Genomic DNA, 13,510 nt, shown 5'->3' with positions numbered 1-13,510 from the left:
GAAAAAAAAGCTTTGAGCCACCGTCGATCTTTGCTCCTGATGGGTAGGATATCAAAGCGACAAGTGAGCTGAAGAAGGTTTTTCTCCGTTGAAGCTTGGTTGGTCGTCAACGAGATCTTCCTCGTCGCTTCAAGCTCGTTTCGAGATCTCCTCCCTTTACCTCTCCTTCCTCCCATCCACGACCCCCACCCTCCTTCCCACCTTCTCATCTTCCCATCTCTCTCCCATCTCTCCCACTTTCCCCTCTCCCTCTCTCACTCACCTCAGCCCTAGCGGCCTCTCCGTCTCCCCTTCACCCTCGCCCGCCATGAACCTCGACCTCTTCTCCCGCTCCCTCCTCTCCAACGCCTCCTCCGTCTACACCGCCTTGCAAGGCAACCTCGGAGCTACCCAAACCGCTCAGGATACGATCCGCAAACTCGTCGTCAAGATCGACGAGTCCCAGGCTGGGGAGGCGGTCACGGTCGAGGAGAGGAGAGCGAGTTTGTTGAGCTTGAAGGCTTTGGGGAGGGATTGGAAGGAGGTTAGTTGAGAGTAATGCTTTGTAGCGTTGGTTAATGGGAGAGGGTTGAGAGGGTTAGGAGATGTTATTAAGGGGTGGAGAATGGGGGGGTGGACGGAGAGGAGGGAAGAGGGAGAAGGGAAGAGGGAGGAGGGAGAAGGAGGAGATGGGTTGGAGAGGTCGAACGGGAAGGAGCTTCCCTTGGAGGGAGAATTGGAAGCGCATATACGAGTGTATGCGCTTCAGAACCTCCTTGTATGCTCTCGAGCTGAGCTTGTAGACCAAAAGGAGTCGAGGGAGGAAGGAAGCGAAACGCCCATCGCGACCTCACCTTCCTCTTCCCTTCCTCCGGCCAGCACCCTTCCCTCTTCCATCGTCTCTCAAGATCTCCTCTGCTTCTTCCTCAGATACTCAATGGCTCTCGCGTTGTATACGCTCATCCACGACTCTTCCATACTGACATTAACCTTTTCCGTTTCATCCCTCCGCCAGGACGTCGCCCTCCAAGCGTTCCCTTCCCTTCTCACGATCCTCCAACGAGACGCTCCCAACGACGTCGAAACAGCCAAAGCGACCCTCGAAACGCTCATCATCCTATGCGAAACGGATCTCATCGAGGAGGAAGGTCAGCCTAAAGTACGTCCTTCCTTCTTTCCTTTCTCTCTCCATCCATTTCCTCAACTCTCGTTCCAGAGATCTTGACCTGACCTCCCTCTCTCTCTTCCTCCCTTCGCTTCCAATTCGAAAGCCTCCTCCCCTCGCCAAAGGTCAACAAGATCTCGGAATCCTCCACACCGATGTCTTCCTCTCCACTCCTGAACCCTTGCACGCTCTGCTGTCGATCTTGAGCGTCCAGCATTTCTACGTGAGGTTCTACACGTTGCAGTTGCTGTCGACGCTGCTTCAGAACCGACCGGCGAAGGTGCAGGATTACGTGTTGACCAGTCCGGGAGGAGTGAGGTACGTGATGGAGTGTTTGGAGGAGAGGAGGGAAATTCTGAGGAACGGTTAGTCCAGGAAATTTGTATCTCTGTTTGAGGGAGGGAAGGAAGGACGAGGAGATGGGGGGGGAAGGGGAAGGGGGAAGGGAGGAGGAACGAGCTCGAGCTCACCGCTGACTTTCCTTTTCGTTTTCGTTTTCGCTTCGTTGGGATTGAAATACAGAGGCTCTCTTGCTCCTTCACAACCTCACCGTCACCAACGCCGACCTTCAGAAGATTGTCGCGTTCGAAGGAGCGTTCGAGAAGCTGCTCGACATTGTCTTCCAGGAGGGAGGGATCGAAGGAGGGATCGTCGTTCAGGATTGTCTCGCTGCCGTAGGGACGTTGTTGAGGTTCAACAGCTCGAATCAGGTTAGTCTCCATCTCTTTCCCTTCAAAAAACCTTCGAGAGAGAGCTAGCTGACCCTTCGATGCTCGTTGCTGCTTTTGATGGCAGAACTACTTCCGTGAAATCTCTCAAATCCCTCGTCTCCCTCCTCTCCTCCTCTTCCCTTCGCCTCCTCCTTCTTCAACGGAAGCCGCTCCGGACGAGTTCTCGCTTCAGTACTGGCCCGAACAGAAGATCACGAACGCGGGGTTGGTGCTCGGGTTGGTGAAGCTGCTCGTTGCTGGCGGGAGTCCGGCTGGGAATCAGGTTCGTTCTCTCTCTCTCTCTCTCTCTCTCGTCTCCTCTTCGAGATCGAAGTTCGTTTCTTCTCCGAGCTGATCTTTGAGCTTGTTTGTTGGTTTGTTTTCACAGAACGCTATGCTTGCGAGTGGAATGACGAGGTGTTTGCTCGAGATGGCTATGGCTTCCAACGCTCCTCCGATCCTTAAAGCTCAGGTTCGTCTCGTCTTCCCATCTCTCCCTTCCCTTCTCTCTCTCTCATTCCGAGCTCGACTTTCGACTTCTCGAAGCTGACCTTTTTTCCTTCCTCTTGTTTCCACCAGGCTCTCTCCTCCCTCACCCCTCTCCTCCGGTCCTCCCCTCCGAACCAATCCTTCCTCTCCAACCTCCTCGTCGCGCCTCTCGTCCCCCTCCCTCCAGACGATCCCGAATCCACCACCGACCAAGGCGTAGGCTACACCCGTCTCACAGCTCGTCCAGCAACCGTCTCCCTCGTTGGACTCGCCGTTCACGGAGAGGAACCTGGGAGTGCTCAAGGGTGGAGTGGGGTGGGGTTGAAGGTGAGGAAGGCAGCGGTGGGCGTGTTTGAGAGTTACGTCGTCGGAGGAGGAACGGTCGGGAGGGACGCGGCGGAAGGGATCGTAGGGACGATGAAGGCTCCGCCGGGAGGGAACCCGAACGATCCTGAGGATGGTGAGTTCCACACGATGTTTTTTTTTTCGTTTCCTTTCCGTTCGAGACGGGGAGTCTGACTCGAACCTCGTTTCTTCTTCCATCGCGTCGCGTCGCGTCCCTCCTCCCTCCTTCTCAGAAATCCCCCAAACAGCCGGCTCCCTCCTCCTCTCGGCCCTAACCGACTACCCTTCCTCCGGTCCTTCCTACGACCCTTACCGACCGCTCTTCGCCTCCCTCCTCTTCGCCCACCTCCTCCGAATCAGCGAAACCACCAAGAAGATCGCTCGAGAAATCACCTTCCCTTCGCCCTCCTCCCTCTCCTCCTCCTCCGACGAACCCGACGAAGAGGACGACGACGACGGTCCGACGGGTCTGGTTCAAGTGGTTGTGGGGAATCTGATGATGGCAGCGAGGGAGCAGAGCGAGGCGGCCAACAGGGAGGCGAAGGAAGGAGGGGTGGGGGGGGGGGAGGCGGAGAGGGAGAGGAGGGCGATGAAGGGGAAGGATTGGACTAGGGCCATGGTTGGGTGGTTGGAGGTGTTGGCCGTTTGGATGTGGGATAGTCCCAAAACGGTCAAGGAGTTTTTGAGCGAGGGAGCGAATCTGCAGGTGGTGAGTCTCCGATTCGATTCGGTATCGGTTTCGATTTTCGACGCGTCTCTCCTCCTTTTCTCTCTCCTTCTGACCTTTCCTCTCCCCGCCTTCGTTCTTCTCCCCCAGCTCATCGCACCCATAACCCAATCCTCCGGCCTGGACCCTTTAATCCAAGGTCTCTCGGCCTTCCTCCTCGGAGTCTGCTACGAGTTCAACCGCGAACCTGGCGAGATCACTCGATCGACGCTCCATCCGATCCTGCACGGTCGGATCGGACCGGATCAGTTCGTGAGTCGGATGGCCAGGTTGAGGGAGGATCCGAGGTTCAAGGCGGTGGGACCGGAGATGATGATGATGGAGGGGGGGGAGGAGGGAGGGGAGGAGGAGGAGCGCCGGTTGGAGGGTGGGTTTGAGGGAGGGAGGGAGGAGAGGGAGGAGGTTTGGTTCGATTGGAGCTTTGTGGAGTTTTGGAAGAATAATTATTGTGAGTGAAAAGAGGGGCTTGTCTTCTTGCTCTGATCATCTATCTCGTTGGGTTTTGCTTCGTCCGAGACTCGATCGATCTCTTCCGTCTTCAAACGAACTCGAACTCACCTTCTCCTCTCCCCTCCCCTCCCTCCCCCTTCCCTCGTCTCTTCTCTTCTCTTCTCGTTCGTTCCCAGACACCATCCAACGCTCCATCAACGCCGACCCGGACCTCTCCACCCGACCCGCCGACGCCGATTCCGAATCCGCTCACCTCATCACCTCCCTTCGAACGCGCGTCAAGTCCCAATCCGAAGAACTCGAGGACCTCCAGGCCAAACTCGCTGCGATGAAGAAGGAGAACGATCTCAGGTTTGAGGAGCTGAGGAAGGAGAACGAGGAGAAGGTGGAGAGGGGGAAGAAGGAGCTGGAGGCGGGGAGGGTTGAGTTTGAGGAGGAGGTGAGTTTCTCGTTTTCGTCGGCTTCGTGGCTTCGTGCTTCGTTTTCGTTCGTCGTCGAACCTCGTTTCGCTGACTCTCTCTCTCTCTCTTCTCTCGTTCTTCTTGCTTGGTTCGTTTTGCTTTCGTTCACCAGCGTTCCGCCCTAACCGAAGAAATCTCCTCCCTGACCCTCTCCGTCTCGACGCTCACCTCCTCGCTCTCCACGGCCCAAGCCAAACACTCGGAGGACGAGAAGGAACAGGAGGACCTGCTGGTGTTGCTCGAGGAGTTGAGTCAGAAGAGGAAGAAGGACAAGTCGAGGTTGAAGGAGGCTGGGTTGGAGGTTAGTGAGGAGGAGGGTGGGGACGAGGATGAGGACGAGGATGAGGAGGAGGAGGATGAGGAGGAGGACGGGGAAGAGGAGGACGGGGAGGTGAAGGAGGGGAAGGAGGAGAAGGAGAAGGAGGAGGAGGAGAAGAGCTAGGTTTCGACGCGTCGAGGCGGGGGAGGGTGGGCGTAGATTTGTGGTTCGGTTTCTTTTCATTTTTGACTTCATCTTATTGCCTTACTCTGGACACTGTTTTGCGACCTTTGTTCTGCTCGAAGAGGTTGGAAAGAGAGACGATGAAAAGGCTGAGTGGAAGAACACTTCGAGACGAGACGAGCAACGGCTTCGAACTCGACCCTTTCCTCCTGAACTCTCCTCACCTCTCTCAATTCAGTTGATGCTCATGAGCTGCAGTGGAAACGAAACCGAGCCTTGAGCTCGGAGAGATGCTGAAAGGAAGGAAGGAAGAGAAAGGCGGTCCAACCACGCAGAAGGGAGTTGGACCTCAAGGCTTCGTCTATCGCTGTGAGACATCTCAGTCCTCGTCTCAGATTTTTTGTTTCTTCTGACTTCGTTCAGTGCGAATGAGGAGAAGACGAAGCTTAAAGTAGTAGGGCATGAGTCGTGACCAAAACCAAAACGAAACGAAACGAAACGAGACGAGACGAAACGACGCGTCGACCCTCCTCCCGCTTTCCTTCGCCTCCCATCTCCGACACGGCCAGAACCCCTACAGCACCACCACCCAATCTCAAACAAGCCACCTCCAACTCCGGCAAGGATCGAATCCGACGAGCGACTGGACGAAAAGAGAGAAGGAAGGAGTCAGACGCGTCGATTCGAACGAACCCGCTCGACGTTGATTGATCTCGAGCCGAAGCCGCGAGATCCAGCGGTCAGAAGAGTGTACAGGTGTATACTCACTTTGAAGGTCTTCCTGCGTCCGAACGATCCGATCTTCCTTCAGAGAGACGAAGCGAGCGACCGACGAGTGGGGCGACGATGAGGAACGACGAGAAGGGTGGTGAGGTTGTGGAATCGTCGGACGAGTGAGGGAGGATGAGAGGTGGTATTGGAGAGTTGATTGTAAGTTGAGAATGCTAGTATTGAGGATGGAGGTAGAAGAGGAGATGGAGTGGAGTTGGGAGGAGTGAAGGGAGGAGACGCGTCGAGGGAGAGGAAGGGTTCGAGGCATGACTGTAGAGCAAAGAAACGGGAAGCAAATTCAGAGACTACGTCGGAGGAACTCGTGGAGGTTCGACTCACTTCAAGTCTCGAGTTCCACAGCAAAAACGTGTCTCCATCTCGCGATCTCCTGACTCGTTCGTACTGCAGCCTCGACCTCTCCCTTCTCCTCCTCCGACTTCACCACCAGAACGACCGACCCATCCTGCATTCGATCCAGTTCATAGACGTCTGAGTTTTCTCCTACACTATCAACGAGGAACTCGCTATCGGGGAAGGCCGAGCTATCGGGGAAGGCCGAGGAGAGCAGAGAAGCGAGGTGAAGTCGAAAGACTCGACGCTGATCAGTGGAGGGAGGAGGCAGGCCAGCCAGATGGTCGCGAGCACCGTCGTAGGTGTAGGGGATTGTCCCGCTGATATCCAAGGACCGAATTCGAGTCCATGCAAGGAGCATCGAGGTCGACTGCTGCTGACCACTGAGTTTCACCCAGTGACCGCTTTTGAAAGGGCGTCCAGCGACCTGATAGGAGCATCGCTCAGGGTCCAGACGAGGGAAGAGGCGAGCGTATAAGAGAGGAAGGATCCCTCTCTCCGAGTAGTCCAAGATGATTCCCAGGCGCTCGAGGGGAATGGGTTGCTCGTCGTTGAGTCGGGAGGAGGAGATGGAAATCGACTTGGGGACGGAGGAGAGGGAGGTGAAGTCGATGCAGAGGGTTTTGATTTGGGAAAGAGATAGATGGGAGTTGATTCGGGAGGTTTTGATTGAGTTCTGGTTGACCATCGCAGCGGAATAAGTCAGAGAGAGAGAAAGAGGGAGGGAGAAGGAGGGGAGAAGAGAGCGAGCTCACCTTCGTTTTCCTCCCTGACTGAATGACCTCCTCTCACAGAACAACCCTTCCAACTGCTTCAACGAAGTCACCACCACATCCCTGTACAGCTCCGGAGAAGTAGCAGCGAGGAAGTCGTACGAGACTCGTCCCAAGACGGCGAGGGTCGAAGGATCGGCTTCCTTGAAGATGAGGAGGAGCACATCCCAAGGCAGGCGACGAGGAGGAGGAGAGATCTGGAGTGATAGATCAGAGAGTCAGCGTCAAGGGAAGTGGCTCGATCGAATCTCGTACGAGTGAATTCACCTTGTTCATCGTAGAAAGAGCGATATTGAACGAGGGAAGGCGAAGGCGAGGATGGAGAAGAGCTGGAGCAGGAGAAGGGAGGAGAGAGAGGTCAGCTCGGCTGCTTTCCTCCTTCAGACTACTACCCCAGAGCATCCAAGTATGGAAATCAAACTCACGGAGATTATCCTAGAAAGCGAGAATGTTTCTCGAGAGCGAGGTCGAGCTAGGAAGAACTGTCGGTCCCCGATGAACGGAAGGGAGGAAAGGCGGGTCAGCTTCATCGCTTCGCTTCGTTTCCTTTCCTCCTCTTTCCCTTCTGAACTTACGAGATGTTGAACTTCCAGGTGAGGTTATTGTTAGAAGAGACTTCGATGTATACTCGAAAGGGAGCGAGGACCCAAGAAGTGAGAAAATGGATGATGGAGGGTGGAAGCAACTGTACATAGAGGGAGGAAGGTTCGAAAGTTGAGCTTCCTCCGCTAACCGACTTTTGTTGTTTTCGTTCCTGAATCGCTTTGGACAGTACTCAATCCGAGTCCTCGATGGAAAGCTGACCCTGAGAAAAAAAAAAAGTGGGGAGGGCCGAGCCAAAATAGGACGAGCTCAATCAAGCACTTTGAGACGAGCACCCACGTTTCCCTCCCTTCCTTCCAACTCTCACCATCCCTTCCCGGCTCTTGCCTAAACCAACCTCGTTCTTCTCTCTCGGGTCGTCATGTCCAACGAGACCGTCCTAGCCTTAGCATATCGGACGTTCGATTCCGATCCTTATCTCGCTCTCAAACCGTGGGTCGTTCGCTTGTAGCAAGAGGAACGTCACCTCTTCCTTCCTTCCTTCTTCTCAACTGACCTTCCCCTTGTTCCTTCCCTCGCAGACTCTTCGCCTACTCGTACGCCACCCAACTAGTTCTCAACGGAGTCATCCTCTCTCTCCTCGTCGTCCTGCTCGCCCATCTGCTCTTCACGTTCCAGTACCACTACCCTCTCGCCAGACTCAACTGCATCCTTCAGATCTCGGGAGTCGGTGTCACCTTGCTGGCGGTGGTGGCGACGTTGGTGGTTATACTGCAGTATGGAGCGAAGCAGACGGATCAGTGGCCGTGAGTCAGATTTTGATTCCGCGTTTGTATGGAGAGGAGAGGAGGACGGAGAAGAGGGAGGAGGGAGGAGAGAGCTCGTCGAGTTCGAAGCTCACCTTCTCTTTGTCGTTTGTCGTTTGTTTCGTCTCTTGACAGGTACATGAACGACTTCATGTATGTTCGAGTGCCCAAGGATCAATGGAACGTAGCAGAACAGGTCGCCTGGTATACGATGGAAGCGGTTTCGAGCGGGATCGTACAGGTTCGTTCGAGCTCACCTTCCTCCTCCTTCCTTCCTTTTAGACTAACCTCTCTACTCGGATTCCGCGTCTACTCAGATCACCCACATCCAGTTCCTTACTCTTCTCTACCCCTCCGAACTCGAAGCTCGTCTCATCTTCGGTCTTCTCGGTTCGTTCTCGATCTCCCTCCTTCTCCTCCTCCTCCTCCTCCCTGTCTCACCTTCTCACCCTTCCCTTCCTCTCCCTCCCGCCCCACCTCCAGGTCCCATCGCCCTAGCCTCCTCCGCCATGACCTTCACCTCTCTCGGTTCCGGCTCCACAGCTCAATGGGGCATGATCGTTCGAAACATCTGCAACTCGGCTCTCTCCCTCCTCTTCACCACAGCTCTCTTCCTCTGGGGATTCGTGGTCAACCGCAACAGAGCTTGGAGGACGGATGGTGGAACAGCAGCGTTTGGAGCGGGGGCGTTGGTGCTGGCGGTGTCGAGTACGGCGGTTAATTTCTTAGAGGTCAAGGTGAGTAAGTCGGGAGAGAAAGAGAGGAGAGAGAGAGAGAGAGCTGATCGGTTTGGGTTTGGTTTGTTGTGGGATAGGTGGATAAGCTGAGCTGGTTGCAGCATTTGCTTTGGAGTATTATTCTGTGGCAGAGTTGGTTGGGATGGTGGTGGTGGGTTGGTTCGGGCATGGGGATTGGAGAGGTTGAGGTGAGTCGAGTCTCGTTTCGTTTCGACGCGTCGCTCTTTTCCTTCATTTCCTTCCCCTCTCGTCGATTCCCTTTCCGTCAACTGACCCCTCCCTCGTCCATCCTCCAACTTGCTTCTTCTCTTCTCCCAGGACATGATGGAAAAGGAATACAAGCGAGCTCGCAAAGCCGAACGTCGTCGAGTAAAGAAGGAACAGAAGCTCTCCCAACGAACGGATCGTCAGTCCTCAGGCTCAGCAACCGGTTCTTCGGTCGTCGCAGGAGGAGCAGGAGGTTCTGCTTCAGCAGCCTGGTCAGGTCTCATCTCCTCGTCGCTGTCCATGAAACGGAGGAAGTTCCCGAGGGTCAACACTGCGACGTCGTCGACGAGTTCGTCAGGAGGAGGAGCGTTCGAGATGCAGAACTTCCGAATGACGACGGACGAGGACGGGGTAGATCCTTTAGATCGAGGAGAGGAAGAAGACGGACAACAACAACCGGAAGCTGGTCCTTCGAACTACCAGGAACGATCCACTCGCCATCGATCTCACACCATCCCCGACCACGAACGAGAACGAGACATCACTCTTCCCCTCCCCAACACCACTCCTCGTCGATCTGCTGGTCCCAACACCACCACCGCTGCCAACTCCAACCCCCGAACCTCCCGCTCCCAAAACCTCCACGACGCCAACTCCTCCTCCTCCCTCTCGTCCTCCTCCCTCTCCGGCTCCACTCCTACCACTCTCCACTTCCCAAACTCTGTCGGTTCCTTCGCTCTCTTCCCCTTCACCCTCTTCAACCACTACGTCTCCCGTCTCGGACGAGCTCACGACGAAGCTGCGAAGCGGAAAGCGAGGGAACGAACGGGGATGGATACGAGTCTCGGGCACGATTTGGACGGAGGTTCGAGGCCGAGGGTTGGGTGGGGATTGGGAGAGTATGGAGTGAAGGAAGCTAGGGATGGGGAGGGGAGGTTGAGGGAGGCGAGGAGGGAACTGAGGGAGGGAGGGTTGTTGAGGAATGAGGATCGATCGGGGAGAGGGAGAGGAAGGGCGGGAGGGCAAGAGGGAGAGGGAGAGGAAGTGGAGGAAGGAGAGGAAGGTTGGGTTGATGAGGAGGTCATCACGAGGGGTAGGGGTGGTGAAGGGGTGAGGAGGAGGTCGGTCGATGGCGGGAGGAGGTCGCGCAGGAGAGGAGCGAGGAGAGACGGGAAGGGAGATCAAACGCCTCCCGAGGACGACAGTCAGACCGATCCGAGAGTGATAGGAGGATGGTCTTGGTGGGGTCCGCTGAGTGAGTGTTTGCGTCTCGTTTCGTCCTTTTTTTTTCCGTCGAGGCGACGCGTCGATTCGAAACTGATCTTTTCTTCCTCCCTTTTTTGCGCTTTTGTAGAACGATGGCGGTTACAAGATCGGACAACCTATTAGCCTCTTTTTTTTCCCTTTCTCATCCCGGTTCTAAGGTGCTGCATCTCTATCTCTTCACGGTTTCCCCTCACGTCGTTCTGCTCTTCGTTCATTCTTGCTCTCGCTCTCGTTCTCTCTCGCTTCGCGTTGTTGTTCTGTTTGCTGCTACGCCTCGTCACGCTTTTTTCGTTCTTCGATTCCTTTTCTATGCTTCTTTCTGAGTTCCGAGTGGTGGGGAGGGAGAAGGGGAGGAGGGCGAAAGGAGAGGAGAGAGATTCGGAAGGAGAATGAAAGCGACGCGTCTAGAATCTGACGTTGCTCGAGTCTGAAGAAGATCCGGAAGCTGTTAGTTGAGCCTCTACTTGAGAAAGCCCGTCCATCGACCAGTCAATCCTCTCCGAAAATGCGCGTCGTTCTACGCGCGTCGTTCTTTTCCCTCCCTCGAGCTTCTCTTTCCTAAGCGAGCAACCTCTCTTCTTTCATCGTATATACGAGTGAGGAAGCAGCAAAACGAAAAAAAAAAAACGTTCAAATCCCCTGCGCATCATGTTCGCTAGTCTGAACTCCTTCCTAAACCAGTAAAGTATCTCAGCGCCAAATCCAGTCTGAGAAGTTACCTCCCTCGACTGTTCCTCTAAAGGGAATCTGGCTTCAACGGCCTCCGCTTACTACGTGAGTAGTGAACGAGAAGGGACCGACTGATCAACGATGGTAGAAGTGAGCTTGAAGTAGAGCAAACACGATGTGATTCGCGTTGGGGTGAAAGGGATTTGTTCGTAAATTCCGTTACAGATGAAGGTTGGAACGGTTTTCGATCTGGTCTTAGGAGCAAGTGGGCTGCATAGCGAGGAAGGAGTTGGGCGTATATACATTTTGCCCAAACAGCGTTTTTCGAGTCTCGGAACCGAAAAGAAAGAAAGGAGAGGGAAGGAACGTGTCTCCAAATTGGAGTCGCACCCTACGAGGCAAAACTTGCAGAGGCGACGTGCGATACAGACTCCCTCAGTACATCTTTCCACACTCTCATCTTCTCCCCGACCTCTCCTCAAGAAATCTCAAGATCCGAGTCGCTTTCGAACGAGATCCGAAGTAAGTCGGTTGAAAAAGAAGGAAAAAAAAATGCATACAACCCGTCTGTTCGCCTCGCCTTCCTCCTACCAGCCCTCCCACCTCGCCTACGCTCCTCCTCCGAACCACACCGTCCACTGTTCGAAGTCCAGTCCCTCTCCGATTCCGATCCACGGCCAAAATCGTCAAATCTCTACAAATCTTGTCGACGGTCGACGTCCCTCTCCTCTCGTCGATCCGCTCGCTTCAATCTCCTCCGCCTCCCTTCCTTCTTGAGAACCTGCAAAGTAAGGGAAGCGGAGCGATCTGCGAGCTGCTGAGCGAAGTTTTCACGCAGAGGAACGAGCGAGAGACGTTTGAAGAAACTGAGGAGAAAGCAGAGAAACGAAAGGTGAAAGGAAAGACGAGATCAGCCCCAGCTCTCGATCTCCCTCTTCCTCTCTTCGAACGCGAAGCCAGAGAGAACGAGACTTACCTCTGGGGTCACAACGAAGCGTCGACTTCGCTCCGTACATATCCGAGGGGGAGTAGGTCGAGGAACCGGCTTCAGTGAGCGGACGGAGGGCGAAGAAGGAAGGGATTGAGTCGAGCTGACCTCCTTCGAGCTCGAAGGGAGGGACGGAGGTTGCTAGCGACTCGAGAACATCTGCAAGCTCCCACAAACAACACATTCAGCTACATTTCCCAACCCCATACCCGCTCGTCCCTCTTGCAGATTCTCTCGAGAAAACGCAAGGCGCCAAAGAACAGTTAACGAGGTCTTCACATATCCCTTGCCTCCTCTCTCCTCCTCTCTCCTCCTTCCCTCCCACCCAAACGACACCCACGCCTAATGACTCAACCACTTCCTCCCCTTCGCTCTCCTCCGGGCCAAAATCTTCCTTCCAGCACCGGTAGACAACCTAGCGAGGAAGCCATGTCTTCTCTTCCTCTTCCTCTGAGAGGGCTGGTACTCGTCTCCGAAACCGTTTCCTCGTCCATGCGCTGAGAGGGTAGGGGTCGTGGAGAATGCTCGGGTGATGGTGGTAGAAGTGAGGATCGAGGATGTTGTTGGAGAGCGAAGGAAGGTTGAGGAGGAGGAGGCGAAGGAGGAGGAGAAGGAGGAGGAGAAGAAGGAGGAGGGTCGGGAAAGAAGGAGGGACGAGGTGGGTCGAGCGAGAAGAGTGCTGGCGGAGAAGGCTCGGAGGGATGATATAGGGGTGGGTGCTGGGCGAGGGAGAGAAGCCAGGAGGAGTCGAGAGGAGGGGAGGACTCGGGGCATGGTTGTGGGAGGGAAGGGGAGATCTGAGCTCGACGAAAGAAGGAGGGAAGGAGGGTGAAAAGTGAGGTCGAAGATACGAAGGGTCAGTTTGAATAGATCGGATGAGGTAGATATGATAGAGAAGATCAATAGGGCTTACAAGAGTCCTATATGAAGGGAATTCCAGCCGTGAGTGGTTCTGGACGAGATGGGAGTTGGAGGAGAAGAAGGAAGGAGGGAGGGAACGGCGAGCTCGGGAAGGGGTGGATTCGGAGGCAAAGTCTTGGACCTCTTTCGTTCTCTGCCTCTTGAAGAAAAACTTTCTCGACTTCACTGAGAACTAAAGAGGCAGAGATGACGTTCTCTACCAATCGGAGAAAGGAAGAGAAAGTCGTGATCGTCAAACGAAAAGAGATGCGTCGCGCTCGTCTGGACGGAGATGGGAGCAGAACGAAGACTAGGCTAAGAAAATGAGATCGTAAAACTAGAGATACACAAATGAGATAACAGGTATACACGAGAACGAAATCGAGCTCGGTAGAAAACATCCTCGTCGTCAGACCCTCCTCCAAACCGAAACCGAACCCTCCCCCTCCTCCTCCTCCTCCGTCGCCCTCGAACTGGACCGAGTTCCTGATCGCAGCCGGCCACCTGGAGATGTTGAATCCTTTTCTGATCTGAAGCCAAGCTCGGCGAGCTCTTTGATCTCGTCCTTCTCATGCGCGCGTCGACGACGTGCGAGTACCCTTCGTTCTCGCTTCCCCGACCCTTCGACCCTCCGCTCGAGGACAGAGTGTCTGCCTGAGCAAACGAAGACTCGGAACTGAAACTCACTGCAGTAACTCCTGCTCCATACGAGCCTTGTCCCTCTCCATCTT

At 54.9% G+C, this 13,510-nt stretch overlaps 5 protein-coding genes across 5 annotated transcripts; 2 read left to right on the top strand and 3 right to left on the bottom strand.

Moving 5' to 3' along the window:
* Positions 1-178: 178 nt before the first annotated feature.
* On the top strand, positions 179-4,768 carry BDY24DRAFT_409667 (p115 like vesicle tethering protein; the record flags this gene model as incomplete). The annotated part of the gene is made up of 11 exons (XM_076642827.1): positions 179-523; positions 995-1,138; positions 1,251-1,509; positions 1,667-1,854; positions 1,940-2,137; positions 2,243-2,326; positions 2,434-2,803; positions 2,850-3,397; positions 3,506-3,863; positions 4,042-4,304; positions 4,439-4,768. Exons 1-11 carry the CDS (start codon positions 308-310, stop codon positions 4,766-4,768), a joined length of 2,958 nt encoding a protein of 985 aa, XP_076496791.1. The 5' UTR covers positions 179-307.
* Positions 4,769-5,223: 455 nt separating this feature from the next.
* On the bottom strand, positions 5,224-5,979 carry BDY24DRAFT_389094 (uncharacterized protein; the record flags this gene model as incomplete). Its single annotated transcript, XM_076640482.1, has 2 exons — positions 5,537-5,979; positions 5,224-5,411 (listed from the first exon to the last, which is right to left on the bottom strand). Coding segments are annotated over exons 1-2 (459 nt in total), but the record flags the coding sequence as incomplete, so codon positions are not given.
* Positions 5,715-6,761, bottom strand: BDY24DRAFT_59883 (uncharacterized protein). Its single transcript, XM_076645016.1, has 2 exons — positions 5,879-6,761; positions 5,715-5,809 (listed from the first exon to the last, which is right to left on the bottom strand). Exon 1 carries the CDS (start codon positions 6,576-6,578, stop codon positions 5,880-5,882), a length of 699 nt encoding a protein of 232 aa, XP_076496789.1. The 5' UTR covers positions 6,579-6,761; the 3' UTR covers positions 5,715-5,809; position 5,879.
* Positions 6,762-7,551: 790 nt separating this feature from the next.
* On the top strand, positions 7,552-10,379 carry BDY24DRAFT_434804 (uncharacterized protein; the record flags this gene model as incomplete). The annotated part of the gene is made up of 8 exons (XM_076644161.1): positions 7,552-7,698; positions 7,788-8,012; positions 8,148-8,253; positions 8,330-8,402; positions 8,496-8,749; positions 8,827-8,937; positions 9,068-9,862; positions 10,311-10,379. The coding sequence occupies exons 1-8, from the start codon at positions 7,628-7,630 to the stop codon at positions 10,377-10,379; spliced, it is 1,704 nt and encodes a 567-aa protein (XP_076496788.1). The 5' UTR covers positions 7,552-7,627.
* Positions 10,380-12,021: 1,642 nt separating this feature from the next.
* MRX14 (mitochondrial 54S ribosomal protein bL34m MRX14) lies at positions 12,022-12,978 on the bottom strand. The gene is made up of 2 exons (XM_076645015.1): positions 12,793-12,978; positions 12,022-12,676 (listed from the first exon to the last, which is right to left on the bottom strand). The coding sequence occupies exon 2, from the start codon at positions 12,651-12,653 to the stop codon at positions 12,222-12,224; it is 432 nt and encodes a 143-aa protein (XP_076496787.1). The 5' UTR covers positions 12,654-12,676; positions 12,793-12,978; the 3' UTR covers positions 12,022-12,221.
* Between the last annotated feature and the right edge of the window lie 532 nt (positions 12,979-13,510).

The sequence above is a fragment of the Mrakia frigida genome (assembly GCF_051309035.1).
Source record: "Mrakia frigida strain ATCC 22029 unplaced genomic scaffold BDY24scaffold_15, whole genome shotgun sequence".
Lineage (NCBI taxonomy): Eukaryota > Fungi > Basidiomycota > Tremellomycetes > Cystofilobasidiales > Mrakiaceae > Mrakia > Mrakia frigida.
The sequence above is the reverse complement of the archived record's forward strand: the minus strand, read 5'-3'. Positions and strand labels throughout refer to the sequence as shown.

What these genes read in the sequence shown, in the direction of transcription:
- BDY24DRAFT_59883 (XM_076645016.1), bottom strand. Translation starts at nt 6,578, where the DNA reads ATGGTCAACCAGAACTCAATCAAAACCTCCCGAATCAACTCCCATCTA.
- MRX14 (XM_076645015.1), bottom strand. Translation starts at nt 12,653, where the DNA reads ATGCCCCGAGTCCTCCCCTCCTCTCGACTCCTCCTGGCTTCTCTCCCT.